Here is an 18580-nt window from a genome sequence, read left to right as displayed (position 1 = left end):
GAGTGGGTGTGTGTTAGTCACAGGTCTTCTTGGTCAGGACTGGAGGTCAGCAGCAGTAAAGGAAGTAATTTGTCGTCAGGTAATTGGATATGAGTAAAATGGGAGAAAAATGCATTTAAAAAGATAAAAGTAAATGGGCTGCTCAGCGGTAAAACACGCTAGCACACCAGAGCTGGGATTTCGAATACTATGCCATCCGGCTGGGCTGGGCGGCTATATGAACAACGATTGACTGTTGTTTATAGAGTAGGATAAAGCCGGATAGGGACTCCTCATAACTGAGCGAAGTACGACCTCTGCTGGCTGATTGGTGGCGTCCACACAGAGTCGAGGAATATTGCGTTGATCAGGGTGTGGCTCTCCATACACAAAGATGATCCGTGTATGAACTCACCTCGTGCAGGTGAAAAGATGCAGTCGGCTACTGCACACGTGTCGGAGGGGGCGTGTGACAGTCTCGCTCACCTCAATCAGGGCGGGGGTCGGCTCCGGTAACAATACACTCTCTACCCACAATGCGATGCGATTCACGATACTGGAAAATTCAGAACCTGGCAACCCTGTAGTGACGTCAACCAGGCGCCAGTGCCCTCTGCTGTTTAAAGTGAATATCGATTCATTATACATGTAAATGGATTTGAATCGTTACACATGTGAATCGATTTTAAACTGTCTTGTGGTGCATCGTTACATCCCTAAGCATAACACGACCGGTAAAAAATTGGACGCCCTAAAATCGGTAGAAAAAGGTATAAAAGATAAAAGTAAATGTATGAAGCACTGCATATTTTTAGTTAATTTGCAGTTTACATTCTGTCCCAACCTTCTCTGATTTGGGGTTGTACCATAACAATAAATGTGAAGAACGCTGGCACATGCTTACAGATTTAACAGCTGTTAGGGCTGTGTTACACACCTAATGTGCTCTCTGTTCATAGATCCGGTACTGGCGGCAACACGAGAGGGAAGCAGCAGCAGACCGGGTTCGAACAGCAGGTCTGGAGAACGCAGCACGTGTATCTGGGTTAAGACCCAACACGCTCTATCACGTAACCGTTCTGGCTTACAACAGTGCCGGCACGGGGCCACCTTCTCCACGGACCACCGTCATCACCAAGAAACCTCGTAAGAGTTCTTTGTATTTGGTGTAAGAGAGGTTTGGAATATTTAATTGCACCAGAAGTGTAGAATTTATTAAAACTAATAGAAATTAGGCTTAGCTGAACATCTGGTTTTGATGAGACGACTACAAGGAATAACAATACATTGATCAGCCATAACATTAAAACCACCTCCTTGTTTCTACACTCACTGTCCATTTTATCAGCTCCACTTACCATATAGAAGCACTTTGTCGTTCTACAATCACTGACTGTAGTCCATCTGTTTCTCTACATACTTTTTTAACCTGCTTTCACCCTGTTCTTCAGTGATCAGGACCCCCACAGGACCACTACAGAGCAGGTATTATTTGGGTGGTGGATCATTCTCAGCACTGCAGTGACACTGACATGGTGGTGGTGTGTTAGTGTGTGTTGTGCTGGTATGAGTGGATCAGACACAGCAGCGCTGATGGAGTTTTTAAACACCTCACTGTCACTGCTGGACTGAGAATAGTCCACCAACCAAAAATATCCAGCCAACAGCGCCCCGTGGGCAGCGTCCTGTGACCACTGATGAAGGTCTAGAAGATGACCGACTCAAACAGCAGCAATAGATGAGCGATCGTCTCTGACTTTACATCTACAAGGTGGACCAACTAGGTAGGAGTGTCTAATAGAGTGGACAGTGAGTGGACACTGTATTTTAAAACTCCATCAGCGCTGCTGTGTCTGATCCACTCATACCAGCACAACACACACTAACACACCACCACCATGTCAGTGTCACTGCAGTGCTGAGAATGATCCACCACCTAAATAATACCTGCTCTGTGGTGGTCCTGTGGGGGTCCTGACCACTGAAGAACAGGGTGAAAGCAGGTTAAAAAAGCATGCAGAGAAACAGATGGACTACAGTCAGTAATTGTAGAACTACAAAAGAAGTGCTTTTATATGGTAAGTGGAGCTGATAAAATGGACAGTGAGTGTAGAAACAAGGAGGTGGTTTTAATGTTATGGCTGATCAGTGTATATTACATTTCATGACATCTGTCTATCTATTTCCTCGGCTGCCCACTTAGACACCGTGCCACCCCATTAAATTTCATGACATATTTATGAGTAAAAGCCTTGCTTTTATGGGTTTTATGGGTGTGGTCAAATTAGCCCTTTTTCTATGGGCACAGAGAAGTCACCAGCTGTAGTTGCTAATATCATAAATACTTATGCTTGCGATCATATTAATGCATCAAAAATAAACATCGTTTCTTCTCTTCTTTATTTCCAGCCCCTAACCGTCCTCCAGGGAACGTCTCATGGAAGACTGATGGTTCTTGGGTAACAGTAAGATGGGATCACGTCAGATCTATGGACAATGAGTCAATGGTGCAAGGATACAAAGTAAGTCAGATACTTTAACCTGATTTGGACCTTATCTAAGAACTCCATCAGCATGCAGAGCCCTGACCTTATTAGATCGTCCATAAGCTCATGGTCAGGTGTCCACATATTTTGAACTGTAAATTCATTGCAGTCCCTTTCTCGATAGGTTCTATACAAGTACGAAGGACAGTCAGTTCTAAAAGTCCTGGACAAAGGCAAGACATCGGTCAATCTGCCCCTGCCCAAAGATAACGGCTACGTGGTTCTCGAGATTCGCTCTTGGGGGGAAGGAGGTGACGGGGCTGCCCATGAGATCATAGTGTCTCGAGATACAGGTATGTTTCTGACCACCAACTCCAAAACCACCTCCTTGTTTCTACACTGACTGTCCATTTTATCAGCTCCACTTACCATATAGAAGCACTTTGTAGTTCCCCTTTCATGCTGTTCTTCAATGGTCAGGACCCCCACATGACCACTACAGATCAGGTATTATTTAGGTGTTGGCTCATTCTCAGCACTGCAGTGACACTGACATGGTGGTGGTGTGTTAGTGTGTTAGTGTTGTGCTGGTATGAGTGGATCAGACACAGCAGTGTCCACTCACTGTCCACTCTATTAGACACGCCTGCCTAGTTGGTCTACCTTGTAGATGTAAAGTCAGAGACGATCGCTCATCTATTGCTGCTGTTTGAGTCGGTCATCTTCTAGACCTTCATCAGTGGTCACAGGACGCTGCCCACGGTGCGCTGTTGGCTGGATGTTTTTGGTTGGTGGACTATTCTCAGTCCAGCAGGGACATTGAACATTGCTGTGTCTGATCCATGTCAGTGTCACTGTGGTCCTGAGAATGACCCACCACCCAAATAATACCTGCTCTGTAGTGGTCCAGTGGGGGTCCTGACCATTGAAGAACAGCATGAAAGGGGGCTAACAAAGCATGCAGAGAAACAGATGGACTACAGTCAGTAATTGTAGAACTACAACGTGCTTCTATATGGTAAGTGGAGCTGATAAAATGGACAGTGAGTGTAGAAACAAGGAGGTGGTTTTAATGTTATGGTTGTATTTTATGTATGTTATTTTAAAAGAAGAGTATTGGAAGTCTTAATGGTTTGTTTGCCCCACAGGAACTGGAATGATGGTTCAGAAAAACACTGCTGGGATTTCCAGACTCTGCAGTTCCTTATTTCTTCTGTGGACCACGCTGGTTTTAATTCCGACCGTGATCAGCCAGTGAAATACCCAGTAATACCACACAGACGAAGGCTACGTAAATACACTCCACGAGGGCTAGGACTTTGGGCACTGGGATCTCACTGAGGATTGGGGTGGTTGGGGTGGTTGAGCAGGTGGGGGTTTAATATTAAATGAGGCGAATGGTATTTGTTTGAACCTTTTTTATATATAAATAATACTTTTTTAAACATTCTGAGATAGGCTAGTCATGCGGTTGTGTGGGATTTGGGCGGTGGTTACTAGCTTATCAGTTTTCCTCATGATTCCGAGCCACAACAGGTATACACGTATACATCACTGAGTCACGATATTTAAAAAATGTACATGGTCGTCAGCATTCAAATGAATGTTTAGCTTTTTTATTCATTTTTATTTTAAATTAATATTTAATTTACACCGTTTAGTGTCTTTGCTGACTTCTGAAACACTGTAGTGCTAGAACGAACTCGACCGCATCACTTCTTTTCTAGTGTGTGTGTAGGTGTGTGTGCAGGTGTGTGTGTGAGACATGTTTTTATTAAAATGCTGCCACGGCACAGCAGCTAGACAATAGTTGATTATTAATGTCAGATAATAAAGGCGGTAAGGCTTATAAAGTTATCTTCGTCGATCAGAGTTCTCCGGTTATCATTGCCATTATATTATTTTGTTTATCTCGTGTGATGTAAAAGCTGAAGCTTTTGCCAAAAATGTAATGGGGTAAAGTTTACTGTAGTTAATTCCCTGTATTGATATGTACACTGATCAGCCATAACATTAAAACCACCTCCTTGTTTCTGCACTCACTGTCCATTTTATCAGCTCCACTTACCATATAGAAGCACTTTGTAGTTCTACAATTACTGACTGTAGTCCATCTGTTTCTCTGCATGCTTTGTTAGCCCACTTTCATGCTGCTCTTCAATGGTAAGGACCACCACAGAGCAGGTATTATTTGGGTGGTGGATCATCCCCAGCACTGCAGTGACACTGACATGGTGGTGGTGTGTTAGTGTGTGTGTGTAGTGTATTATTGTATAAGTCATATATGCTCATTTTTTGTGGAAAATTTAATAAGAGGCTCAATTGAATCAATAGAGAAATAAATAAATATACACCGACCAGGCGTAACAATATGACCACTGACAGGTGAAGTGAATAACACTGATTATCTCTTCATCATGGCACCTGTTAGTAGGTGGGATATATTAAGCAACAAGTGAACATTTTACCCTCAAAGTTGATGTTAGAAGCAGGAATCATGGACAAGCGTGAGGATTTGAGCAAGTTTGACAAGGTCCAAATTGTGATGGCTAGACGACAGGGTCAGAGCATCTCCAAAACTGCAGCTCTTGTGGGGTGTTCCCAATCTGCAGTGTTCAGTATGTATCACACTGTCCACTGTATTAGACACTCCTACCTAGTTGGTCCACCTTGTAGATGTAAAGTCAGAGACGATCGCTCATCTATTGCTGCTGTTTGAGTCGGTCATCTTCTAGACCTTCATCAGTGGTCACAGGACGCTACCCACTGGCGCTGTTGGCTGGATGTTTTTGGTTGGTGGACTATTCTCAGTCCAGCAGTGACAGTGAGGTGTTTAAAAACTCCATCAGCATTGCTGTGTTTTATCCACTCATACCAGCACAACACACACTAACACACCACCACCATGTCAGTGTCACTGCAGTGCTGAGAATGATCCACCACCCAAATAATACCTGCTCTGTGGTGGTCTTGTGGGGGTCCTGACCATTGAAGAACAGGGTGAGAAGATATGTAGAGAAACAGATGGACTACAGTCAGTAATTGTAGAACTACAAAGTGCTTCTATATGGTAGGTGGGGCTGATAAAACGGACAGTGAGTGTAGAAACAAGGAGGAAATTTTAATGTTATGGCTGATCAGTGTATAGCAGTATTGATTATTGCCCTCATGTACATTTACAAACGTTCAGCTCTTTGCAATAAACCAGTCAAACAAAAACAATTTTAATAGCTTAACAACTAATATAACAATTATTCTCAATTATTAATCTTTGGTACCTGGCACCAATTTCTGGCAGCGTTCTTAAGGAACCTTACCGCATTCCTCATGGGTTTGTTTCACTTGATTTTTTGGATTCAAGCCTCAACTGAATATGCAGATTATAGAAAATGCTAGAATAATTTTACATACACACATTTGCATTGTAGTAAAATGCAGAAACACAGAGTACATAGTTACATAGAGAGTTACATTCACCGCTTGTTTGTAGTTAAATGTCGTATGTGTGTTTTATTTATATTTATTCAGGTATTCTATTGTGGTTTGTCTGAAGGCTTTTGTCACTGGTTCATGGATGCACCTCATTCTCATTCAGTCCTTATTTTTATTTGGGATTACCTCTATGTTCCCATAATCTACCATATTGCAAAACACAAGTCACTGGTCAATGCAAAGTGGCAACTTTATTATTTTGTACGACCTTTTTGAGTCTCATGAATTGTCAGTGGTTAAATGACCCATGACCCTGTCCAATGTGAACTGAATACGTCTTTCAAATGGAACTTGTAAATATTCTTCAATAAATGCATTCTGACTGTATAAATAGTGTGTCTGGTACTTTTTCACATTATATTACAAATGTGTACACAGTGGTGGTCAGAAGTCTACATAGAAGTCAGATGACGTGGAAGTCAATGTATTAATTTGACCTTGGTGTTTAGTCTAACATGTTAGCCCACCATTGTAGAGACCTAAGCTTGAGACTCAACAGCCTCAGCACTCAAAAGAAAAGGGACAAAAAAGCCAGTCAGGGAACAACCTCCTTGGCCTTTATAATCTTCCTGAATTTAAAACAATTGTGTAAGACAAAAGAACCAAAGCTGAACCACAATGCTGCAAAAAGCTGCATTTTTATACCAAACACACCTTAAAGCTGTAATTGCCGACAACAAATATGTACTAATGTTATTAATTTGGGGCGTTTTAATACTTTAAAGTGTCAGAGGCTGAAATGATGGAGGTCTTTTGCTTAGCCCACCTTCCATTCCCACAGTGAGAAGGTCTGGTGTCATGGTTTGGGTCCTCTTCTACTTTTTGAGAAAGCATAATCAATAGACAGGACTTCAAGTATCTGGGCAGTTACATCTCACCCGACATCATCGAGAAGGAGATCTCCACCAGAACTGGCTTTGCAGCACAAGCCTTTAACAGTCAGTCAGAAAATCTATGAATCAAATGGCCGGCATTTTTAAATACCTCACTGTCACTGCTGGACTGAGAATAGTCCACCAACCAAAAATATCCAGCCAACAGCACCCCGTGGGCAGCGTCCTGTGACCACTGATGAAGGTCTAGAAGATGACCAACTCAAACAGCAGCAATAGATGAGCGATCGTCTCTGACTTTACATCTACAAGGTGGACCAACTAGGTAGGAGTGTCTAATAGAGTGGACAGTGAGTGGACACGGTATTTAAAAACTCCAGCAGCATTGCTGTGTCTGATCCACTCATACAACACACCACCATGGATCAGTCCTGAGAATGATCCACTACCCAAATAATACCTGCTCTGTGGTGGTCTTGTGGGGGTCCTGACCATTGAAGAACAGGATGAAAGGGGGCTAACGAAGGGTGCAGAGAAACAGATGGACTACAGTCAGTAATTGTAGAACTACAAAGTGGAGCTGATAAAATGGACAGTGAGTGTAGAAACAAGGAGGTGGTTTTAATGTTATGGCTGATCAGTGTATATTGCTGTTTACAAATGCAAATCTGTTTAATGTAAACTGTAATTAATAAACTAGGCGTTGGACTGTCAATTGCTCGTTTATAGCTGAATGAGAAAGAAAGTGTTTGTCTGTTATATTATATTTTATTGTAAGGATAAAAATCAGGCCAAACGATGAAAAATGGATGCGGAAATTATGGGAAATTTTGCAAGTCCTCGCTATCTAAGTTTATTAGCCCCTTTTAAACTAGATAACTAATTTTCCCAGAAGCATCAATAAAGAGTGTATGAAGTGTATCGAATATTATAAAGACCGCGATAAGAGCGCTTGCTCCAGCGTTCAGGTCGTTCACTGGTAATAAATAAATCATAAATTATCATTAATGTGAAATGCGGTAATGTCATAAAAAAGTGAATTATCAGCCTGTTTCCCCGAGTTCCGATTAGGCCCCACGTACTTATCTGTTGTACTTTGGTTCCTATTAATATGCTTCAGGTATAAATAAAGTTGAACCTCGTAGGCTTTGTGCAAAGGATTCTCTGGGAATAGGACAGGTAAAATTGGTCTGAACATTAAAATACTTTGTTTTTATTAAATGTATGTAGCGAATTATTTAGACAGATTTTACCTTTATTTATTATTATTATTAATACTATACTGACTGTTTTACATCTCTAGGGTCTGACTTGGCTCAGTACAGCAATGATGAAACTCACTCTCATTGCAGGTATTTGCATTGTTTTATGTACAGTATTTGTATCAAGTATTTAATCTCTGACTGTTATCTTATATCTGTCGTGTTTTCTCTTTTATAGGACTCGCAGTTCTGCTTTCTTTGCAGTTTGGTAATTATCTATAGTATTATTGTATAAATATATTGTCATATATGCTATTTTTTTTTGGAAAATTTAATGAGGCTTGATTGAATCAATAGAGAAATAAATAAATATACACCCACCAGGTGTAACAATATGACCACTGACAGGTGAAGTGAATAACACTGATTATCTCTTCATCATGGCACCTGTTAGTAGGTGGGATATACTGTATTACACAGCAAGTAACCATTTTACCCTCAAAGTTGATGTTAGAAGCAGGAAAAATGATCAAGCGTAAGGATTTGAGCGAGTTTGACAAGGGCCAAATTGTGATGGCTAGACGACTGGGTCAGAGCATCTCCAAAACTGCAGCTCTTGTGGGGTGTTCCCGGTCTGCAGTGGTCAGTATCTATCAATCGGGAAACCGGCAACAGGGTCATGGGCGGCCAAGGCTCATTGATGCACGTGGGGAGTGAAGGCTGGCCTGTGCGGTCCGATCCAACAGATGAGCTGAAGAGGTTAACTGGTTCTGATAGAAAGGTGTCAGAATACACAGTGCATGGGGCAGCAAAGGGTGACCAACACAATATTAGGATTGCATTGCCTGATTGGTGTATTTTGTTACTTCTATAATTAGCCCTAGAAAACCTAGAAAAATAGCAATTATTTGTTAGGAGTGGTTGGATCAAAGTACAATTTTTTACTTAACAGTCAGAATACAGTGAGAAACACAAATATTGGAACAATACGGAGGAATACATTCATTGTAATTATAATTATATGCATATTATAATTATCTGCCAGGACATTTAAAGTATAAACTTTGGTATGATGTAGTATCATATACAGTATGATGAGCCTAAAGACAGCTGTTTCTCCCATAGCGACTTGCTCCTCAACCAAGCTGGTATGCTACCTCGCCAACTGGTCCCAGTACAGACCAGGCAATGGGCGCTTCACACCTGACAATGTAGATCCCTTCCTCTGCACACACGTCATCTACACACTGGCCACCATAAGCCCTGACCACCAGGTTAAACCCATCGAGTGGAACGATGAGGATATGTACAAAAAACTGAACAGCCTGAAGACTGTGTAAGTGCAGCTAACTAGCGGCATACAGCTGTTTTCAGTTCCAGATTAATATACAGTGTATCACAAAAGTGAGTACACCCCTCACATTTCTGCAGATATTTAAGTATATCTTTTCATGGGACAACACTGACAAAATGACACTTTGACACAATGAAAAGTAGTCTGTGTGCAGCTTATATAACAGTGTAAATTTATTCTTCCCTCAAAATAACTCAATATACAGCCATTAATGTCTAAACCACCGGCAACAAAAGTGAGTACACCCCTTAGTGAAAGTTCCTGAAGTGTCAATATTTTGTGTGGCCACCATTATTTCCCAGAACTGCCTTAACTCTCCTGGGCATGGAGTTTACCAGAGCTTCACAGGTTGCCACTGGAATGCTTTTCCACTCCTCCATGACGACATCACGGAGCTGGCGGATATTCGAGACTTTGCGCTCCTCCACCTTCCGCTTGTGGATGCCCCAAAGATGTTCTATTGGGTTTAGGTCTGGAGACATGCTTGGCCAGTCCATCACCTTTACCCTCAGCCTCTTCAATAAAGCAGTGGTCGTCTTAGAGGTGTGTTTGGGGTCATTATCATGCTGGAACACTGCCCTGCGACCCAGTTTCCGGAGGGAGGGGATCATGCTCTGCTTCAGTATTTCACAGTACATATCGGAGTTCATGTGTCCCTCAATGAAATGTAACTCCCCAACACCTGCTGCACTCATGCAGCCCCAGACCATGGCATTCCCACCACCATGCTTGACTGTAGGCATGACACACTTATCTTTGTACTCCTCACCTGATTGCCGCCACACATGCTTGAGACCATCTGAACCAAATAAATTAATCTTGGTCTCATCAGACCATAGGACATGGTTCCAGTAATCCATGTCCTTTGTTGACATGTCTTCAGCAAACTGTTTGCGGGCTTTTTTGTGTAGAGACTTCAGAAGAGGCTTCCTTCTGGGGTGATAGCCATGCAGACCAATTTGATGTAGTGTGCGGCGTATGGTCTGAGCACTGACAGGCTGACCCCCCACCTTTTCAATCTCTGCAGCAATGCTGACAGCACTCTTGCGCCTATCTTTCAAAGACAGCAGTTGGATGTGACGCTGAGCACGTGCACTCAGCTTCTTTGGACAACCAACGCGAGGTCTGTTTTGAGTGGACCCTGCTCTTTTAAAACGCTGGATGATCTTGGCCACTGTGCTGCAGCTCAGTTTCAGGGTGTTGGCAATCTTCTTGTAGCCTTGGCCATCTTCATGTAGCACAACAATTCGTCTTTTAAGATCCTCAGAGAGTTTTTTGCCATGAGGTGCCATGTTGGAACTTTCAGTGACCAGTATGAGAGAGTTTGAGAGCTGTACTACTAAATTGAACACACCTGCTCCCTATGCACACCTGAGACCTAGTAACACTAACAAATCACATGACATTTTGGAGGGAAAATGACAAGCAGTGCTCAATTTGGACATTTAGGGGTGTAGTCTCTTAGGGGTGTACTCACTTTTGTTGCCGGCTGTTTAGACATTAATGGCTGTATATTGAGTTATTTTGAGGTAAGAATAAATTTACACTCTTATATAAGCTGCACACAGACTACTTTTCATTGTGTCAAAGTGTCATTTTGTCAGTGTTGTCCCATGAAAAGATATACTTAAATATCTGCAGAAATGTGAGGGGTGTACTCACTTTTGTGATACACTGTATATAATTAAAATTATAGTATACAGTATGTTATTGAACACATTTCTATTTTTTTCTCCGCAGAAACCCTGCTTTGAAGACACTGCTTTCAGTTGGAGGCCTGTACAATGGCATCAGCCCGTATGTTTTACCATTTACACCATTATTAAGTATGAATTAAGTGAATTAAGTATGCCAAAGTATCTCAGGTGGTTGCTAGGGTGTTAATTGCTGTAGTGTTGCAAGATAGTTGCAATGCTATTCCAGATGATTGCTAGAGTTGTGATATGGTGTGGATTAACTGTTAGGTGTTACTAGGTGTTTACTGGGCTGTTACGTGTAGTTCCTAGGGTGTTGCTAAATCTTTATGGCACCTCAGGTGGTTACCAGTTTGCGATTAGTCCCAATGAAATCAACTGAATACAATAGGAAGTTTTACAGATATACCCTATTTGGTTTTCTCCCAGTGTATATTAAAATGACATGCTAGGACAGGATATTTGTACCTCAGGTGGTTGCTAGGGTGTTGATAAGGATTTGCCGTAGTGTTGCTAGATAGTTGCAATGGTATTCCAGATGATTGGTAGAGTTGTGATATGGTGTGGATTAACTGTAAGGTGTTACTAGGTGTTTGCTGGGCTGTTATGTACGGTGGCCGAGAAGTGCAAAACAAATTTACATTTCAGAAAACAAAATTACAAAAAAACTAAAACAAATTTACAACAAAAGCAAAAACAAATTTACAAGTGCTTGGGTACCCAGTGTTTGTAAATTTGTTTTGGCATATGTAAAAGTGTTTCAGCACTTGTAAATTTATTTTCGGCATATGTAATTTTGTTTTCTAAAATGTATATTTGTTTTGCACTTCCCGGCCGCACATTTCTGACGGAAAAGGCAGGGACAATAAACCGGAAGTGCGTGTTGCTTACCTGCTGTCAATCAAACTGTTTCTCAGCGATAAAGTGAACGGAGTTTGTGATGGTGACGATAAACAAGGTTTTGTCTAGTTTGTGGAAATCATTTTATCCAGTTGACCCGCTATTGTTTTTCTTGTGGAAAGTTTTGTGCAGATGTTTAGACGTGGCGTGTGCATCTCTATCTACCGTCCGCTCTTCTAAACATCTAAGGAATTCCCACAAGAACAACAAAAGCGAAATAATGAAAATAATTAACACAAAATGGACAAAACATTGTTTATTAGGGACGGAACATTTGATACCGAGGCTTTAAAGCTTGTTTCACTTTTGTAACACTGGACTCAGCATGTGCGGGACTGATGAAGCTTTGTGCTGTGTTTTATCTCACTCACTATATAAGAGACAATCAAACCAGGGTTACCCACCGTCCTGTAAATACAGAATCCTGCTTTATCTGGAGACTAAACGCCGCGTTCTGTATTGAACTGATACAGGACGCTTTGTTCCGTATTTTTATCAATGGGAGACAGTGTGATGTGTATAAAACAGAAGGAAACTGCTGCTTAATTCATTATATTAAGTAGTGTTCACTTTTATTCTTAGTAACGTGACATAACCTGTTTAATAAACCGCTGTATGTGTAGCACAGTGGGAGGAGTGCGTTGTTTTGCCTAAAATATGGTTCTGACTTATTATAAAGAATGAAAATAATAAATTTTAAACACCATAAATAAAACCTTTGTTCTCATGACTGTGTAAGGTCCCCCCTGCTGCTATAACCAGCGCACACACACCGTTACTAAGAATAAAAGTGAACACTACTTAATATAATTCCCTCAGTCTCCCATTGATAAAAATACGGAACAAAGCGTCCTGTATCAGTTCAGTACTAAACCCGGCGTTTGGTCTCCAGATAAAGAAGGATTGTGTATGTTACAGGACGGTGGGTAACCCTGGTTTGATTGTCTCTTATATAGTGAGTGTGATAAAACTCAGCACAAAGCTTCATCAGTCCCGCACATGCTGCTTTAATACGAGCTCCGATACACTGAGTCCAGTGTTACAAAAGTGAAACAAGCTTTAAAGCCTCGGTATCAAATGTTCCGTCCCTAATAAACAATGTTTTGTCCATTTTGTGTTAATTATTTTCATTATTTCGCTTTTGTTGTTCTTGTGGGAATTCCTTAGATGTTTAGAAGAGCGGACGGTAGATAGAGATGCACACGCCACGTCTAAACATCTGCACAAAACTTTCCACAAGAAAAACAATAGCGGGTCAACTGGATAAAATGATTTCCACAAACTAGACAAAACCTTGTTTATCGTCACCATCACAAACTCCGTTCACTTTATCGCGGAGAAACAGTTTGATTGACAGCAGGTAAGCAACACGCACTTCCGGTGTTATTGTCCCTGCCTTTTCCGTCAGAAATGTGCGGCCGGGAAGTGCAAAACAAATATACATTTTAGAAAACAAAATTACATATGCCGAAAATAAATTTACAAGTGCTGAAACACTTTTACATATGCCAAAACAAATTTACAAACACTGGGTACCCGAGCACTTGTAAATTTGTTTTTGCTTTTGTTGTAAATTTGTTTTAGTTTTTTTGTAATTTTGTTTTCTGAAATGTAAATTTGTTTTGCACTTCTCGGCCACCGTAGTTATGTGTAGTTCCTAGGGTGTTGCTAAATCTGTCTATCTGCTCCCAATTGTTACCTGTTTCTCCCAAGACTTCCTTTATGTACTCTATAGCTTTATAATGAATTAAGTATGCCAAAGTATCTCAGGTGGTTGCTAGGGTGTTGATAAGGATTTGCCGTAGTGTTGCTAGATGGTTGCAGTGCTATTCCAGATGATTGCTAGAGTTGTGATGTGGTGTGGATTAACTGTTAGGTGTTACTAGGTGTTTGCTGGGCTGTTATGTGTAGTTCCTAGGGTGTTGCTAAATCTTCATGGCATCTCAGGTGGTTACCAGTTTGCGATTAGTCCCAATGAAATCAACTGAAATGAAATATTAAGTTGGTAAACAAGTCTAAACGAAGAACTTAGCCTGTCTGTCAACAATAACAACCAGCTCACGCAGATCACTTCTTCATCAGGTTTATTAGCGTGGTGTCCAGTCCAGCCAACCGTCAGGCCTTCATTCGTTCTGCTCTGCTCTTCCTCCGCGCTCACGACTTCGATGGCATTGATCTGGCCTGGGAGTTCCCTGGACATAACGGCAGCCCTCTTGACGACAGGCAAAGATTCACTGCTCTTGTACAGGTACAGTAGCTACTGTTCATAAAAGGCACTACCAAAAACGTAGAGGCTATTATGTTGTACACTACATTGCACTAAACAGAATAGTTAGCCATTTGGTAGGACTACTTTGGGAGTCACTACTGTAGAAATTACACAAAATGACATTATTATACAAAATGACTCACCCCATGTCTTACAAATTGCCAGAGGGTGTTGCAGAATAGTTCCATTAGACAGATGTTATTACTATTGATACTTTAATAGATTTGATAATATATACACTGTCGAGCCACATTATTATGACCATCAGCTAATATCCGGAGTAATAGCAGCTAGATGGGCTGGGAGGTTGTCACAGGTATCTGGAGCCATGCTGACCGCAGTGCATCCCACACTTGCTGGAGGGGGCATAGGGAGGATCCATAGAGCGAACACGACCATCAAGGTGGTCCCACAGATGCTCAATTGGGTTCAAGTCTGGGGAATTATAGGGCCAGGGTAATACTTGAAAGTCTTAGTCATGCTCTTCCAACCAATGTGGGGAATTTCTAGTCGTGTGGCGTGTAGCATTGTCTTGCTAGAAAACATGTATGGGTGTACATGATCTGCAAGGATGGAGTCATACCCAAATCGGTTGAGAGTGCATTCCACACCTTATATACCCACCAAGCCAGCTCACAGAACGTGACTTCCTTCATGAGCTACGCTCTGCACCCATTGAAAGTGGAATAGTTTTGGTCATTGCGACTGTTATTGGAATCCACAGCTTGCTGAGGATAATTTCTACTATCATTGCATTGTTAGTTTTCCTTTTCTAAACCATGATTTTGGTTATGTTGCTTCTTCTTCAGGAGCTGAGAAAGTCCATTAAGCAGGAAGCCATCGATACCAAAAAGACCCCGCTGCTGCTTTCAGCCAAAGTCGCTGCCATATGGTCCACCATAAATATTGCTTATGACGTGCCAGAAATCACAAGGTACTTCATAGACATATTTAATGCATTATGAAATCATATAAACCCATGAAAGGTTGCTTATTATACAGTGTTTTTATCATTACAGCGAAGTAGACTTCCTGAGCATTATGACCTATGACTACCATGGTTCATGGGAGAAGGCTACTGGTCACAACAGCCCCCTGTTTAGGAGTTCCAAGGATATAGGAAACCACGTCTACCACAATATTGTAAGAGCAAACCCTATATTCAATATCTTTCATTAGAAGAAAACAGCTATAATACTTGGCTTGATTATTAATTTACTTCTATACTTTGTTTAGAATTATACAGTGTCCCATTGGATGAGTAAAGGTGCATCACCTAAGAAGCTGCTCTTGGGTTTGCCCACGTATGGACGCACTTTTCTGCTCACCACCTCCGCAACAGGCCTTGGTGCACCAAGCAATGGTCCAGCTGATGCTGGCCCTTACACACGTGATGCGGGTTACTGGTCATATTATGAGGTGATCATCAGTTAATTATCAGTTAATGATGAAATATAGTATTTAAATAGAGAAAGCTGCCATATTTAGCCTGAGTAAGTAATAAGGGGCAATTTGGTCCGCAGATCTGCACCTTCGCAGCAGCAGCAAAGGTTGAATGGATCAGTGAGCAGAGCGTCCCCTATGCCGTCCAAGGAAAGTCTTGGGTAGGATACGACAACCAAGAAAGCATTGCTGCCAAGGTAAAGAAATCTTATTAATCTTATTAAGACGTAGTTGTATTTGTATGACCCTCTTAGACCATCTGTTTTGTCTCTTAGGTTGAGTGGCTCACCTCTATGAACCTTGGTGGGGCATCAGTATGGACACTTGACCTGGATGACTTTGGAGGACATTTCTGTTCAGCTGGAGCCTACCCTCTGGTTAACAATCTGCGCAACTCACTGGGTAAGAAATGCCACCCCAACCTGGGAACAAATTTAGCCCATATGAGTCATGAGAGTCAGTAAGTAGTCTCCAAATCCTCAAGGGCTTCATACTTCAGCATTAGGCAAAGCAAAATACGCAATAATATCAATTAAGTTTAATTAATATATATTAAGCATAATATTACCATTCTCTTTTTGTAGGTTTCCCTCCCAAGCCGACCACAACTCGTCCCCCAACTACAACCCCGGATCCTATTGCTTCTTTCTGCTCCGGAAAACCAGACGGCCTATACCCTAACCCCACCGATCAAGGCAGCTACTTTCAATGCTTCCGTGGAAACACGTACCTGCACCAATGCCAGCCAGGCCTGGTCTATGTTGATGAATGTAAATGCTGTAACTGGCCATAAAAGCCCAAGGGCAGGCTATGTTAACAAAATCAAACACACTTTTTAATAAATGTGAATGCATCTTCAATCTTCAATTATTTTGACTTTTAATAATTGTATATTGTCTCATTTTAATAAAAAGGTGTTCTTTACGTGGCTTTACTTATAGTGAAGGGTAAAAAAAAGGTTACCATTGTTTGTTTTTATGTTTTTACTATATACCTAAAGTGTATAGATCCACTCCGAATAAACACAAGACATGTGTTAGTCACAAAAAGTGCCTATTTTATATTTTTGTTTTGTTTTTTATTGCTGCATAAACCTACCATTCAATGTCTTACAACTAAAAGAGGTACAAATTACATAAACATTTTAATTTCTTTATTTTTTGTTTATAGAAAAACACATTCCTTAGTTAATTGACACAAAATATACATTCAATATATTGTATATTTGATTCATATAGTACTGTGGTGAGGACTAAACTGGTTTGAGGTCATCCTTGGAAAGTGGGGTGGGATGTGGTGCCACTATGCTGCTTAAATTCCACTGGACAATGCATATTGCCATATGCCATAACCATTTAGTGATGGCCTTAGTCTTATCTTGTTCTATTTGATGGATTAATGAATCCAAGTAAAACTAAGTGAACATTACTTTCCACTTGTCACTGTGCCTTAATAAAGATGCATTATGTACAGGTTTATAATTGTACTGGTAATTTTGTTAATGCACCAGTAATCTATACAGGGGTGCAATGTAAGGGGTACAAAGCATTTGCCACAAAGACAAGCCTTGAACCTGAAGCCCTAACCTGGGACTTGCACTGACCACAGACTTCTTGCAGGTAAAGGTAGTATGATGTCAGAAGCAGGGTAATAAAAGTCTGTTGTGTTACTATACAGAAGAAAAGAGGTCAGTCGTCAATGGTCAAAATGCACAGTGAGCACTCCAAATTCATGAAAAAGTAATCAAAGACCACCAAAAAAGAAAGTTTCTGGTCCATCTTAGGTCACTACTTGGTCAACACTACAAAAAAACATGGAAAGTCTATACAGGGAGACAATAGAACATTATTTTACCAATGGGAAACCAGTCTACTAAAAATCACCTTTTAGAATATTACTTGAGTAAAAGTCTAAAAGTATCTGATGTTTAATGTACTTAAGTATCAAAAGTAATTTGATATTAAATGTACTTAAGTATTAAAAGTAGAAGTAAAAGTAAATGCTGTTAGTATAAATGGAAGCGGTCATTTTAAATATAAAGATTGTTCTTTTAAGCCTGTAAACCACCTTAACAATTAACCTGTTTTCTTCCTTTCATCTGAACATGATTTGTGCCAATTCATGATCATAATCAACTGTTGACATCACCTGTTTGAAATCATGACATTATTTAGTTTTTTTTTTTTTTACTTATTACTAGCCCTAAATGTTCCTGTTCCAACGTTTTTAGAATGTGAGTCGAAGTAAATGTAAGAAACACTGCATCTATTTTATTTGCATTTTCTATACTGTCCCTTTTTTTTTTTTGGGTAGTATATTTCAATAACAAAAAAATAATTTTGGCACAAATAATTTAAAGCATAACTCAAGAGAGTTTAACAAAATGTGTGGCACTTTTATCCCTTTAATGATCTGTTCAACCATTAATTTAAATCAAAATATTTGAGTAAAATAAGATGTATTTAAATAATGTTTTTTTGGGCTGTATCTACTCACTGAATGGCATGTGTTAAACTAAAATAATATTGGTATTCTTACTTTAAGAAAACACCATTTCTTAGAGTTCTTCTTGAGATGATTAAAGGGTTAAAGATGTGCTGCATGTTCCTCAGCACCATGAATCTCTCCTCCGCCGGTCTAATACAGAAGTTATCTGAGGAAATATTTGTCCGTAGGTGAGTTTTTAAAAATTATGGACGTGTCTTCATGAGTTTTGCAGTCAATGAATTCCAAACAAATTTAGTGAAACGTTTTATTTGTGGTGAGGTGTCTTTCTTAGCGATGAGGTATAGACGAAGAATGAAGACTCGGTTGACACGTTTCACTTGCAATTAAGAAGTTTATTACAGAATGAAACCGTATCGATCGAACAACTTTGAGAGAGAGCTTGTAGTCGAATCTTCTTTCTCTCTCTGGCTCTCAGCCGAA

At 40.6% G+C, this 18580-nt stretch overlaps 2 protein-coding genes across 2 annotated transcripts in view; both read left to right on the top strand.

The window, feature by feature from the left end:
• Positions 1–3957, top strand: part of cntn2 (contactin 2) — a 45665-nt gene extending 41708 nt beyond the window's left edge. The window contains exons 20-23 of the mRNA XM_062987084.1: positions 939–1125; positions 2389–2501; positions 2650–2818; positions 3614–3957. Coding sequence (XP_062843154.1) covers positions 939–1125; positions 2389–2501; positions 2650–2818; positions 3614–3723 — 579 coding nt within the window. The 3' untranslated portion in view covers positions 3724–3957. The remainder of the gene's footprint in view (positions 1–938; positions 1126–2388; positions 2502–2649; positions 2819–3613) is intronic.
• A 4160-nt stretch (positions 3958–8117) lies between these two features.
• chia.1 (chitinase, acidic.1) lies at positions 8118–16690 on the top strand. Its single transcript, XM_062987083.1, has 10 exons — positions 8118–8160; positions 9118–9328; positions 11087–11143; positions 14023–14188; positions 15019–15143; positions 15229–15352; positions 15446–15628; positions 15733–15849; positions 15928–16054; positions 16237–16690. The coding sequence occupies exons 1-10, from the start codon at positions 8118–8120 to the stop codon at positions 16443–16445; spliced, it is 1362 nt and encodes a 453-aa protein (XP_062843153.1). The 3' UTR covers positions 16446–16690.
• The last annotated feature ends 1890 nt before the right edge of the window (positions 16691–18580 follow it).

This window comes from Trichomycterus rosablanca, chromosome 24 (genome assembly GCF_030014385.1).
Source record: "Trichomycterus rosablanca isolate fTriRos1 chromosome 24, fTriRos1.hap1, whole genome shotgun sequence".
NCBI lineage: Eukaryota > Metazoa > Chordata > Actinopteri > Siluriformes > Trichomycteridae > Trichomycterus > Trichomycterus rosablanca.
The sequence above is the reverse complement of the archived record's forward strand: the minus strand, read 5'-3'. Positions and strand labels throughout refer to the sequence as shown.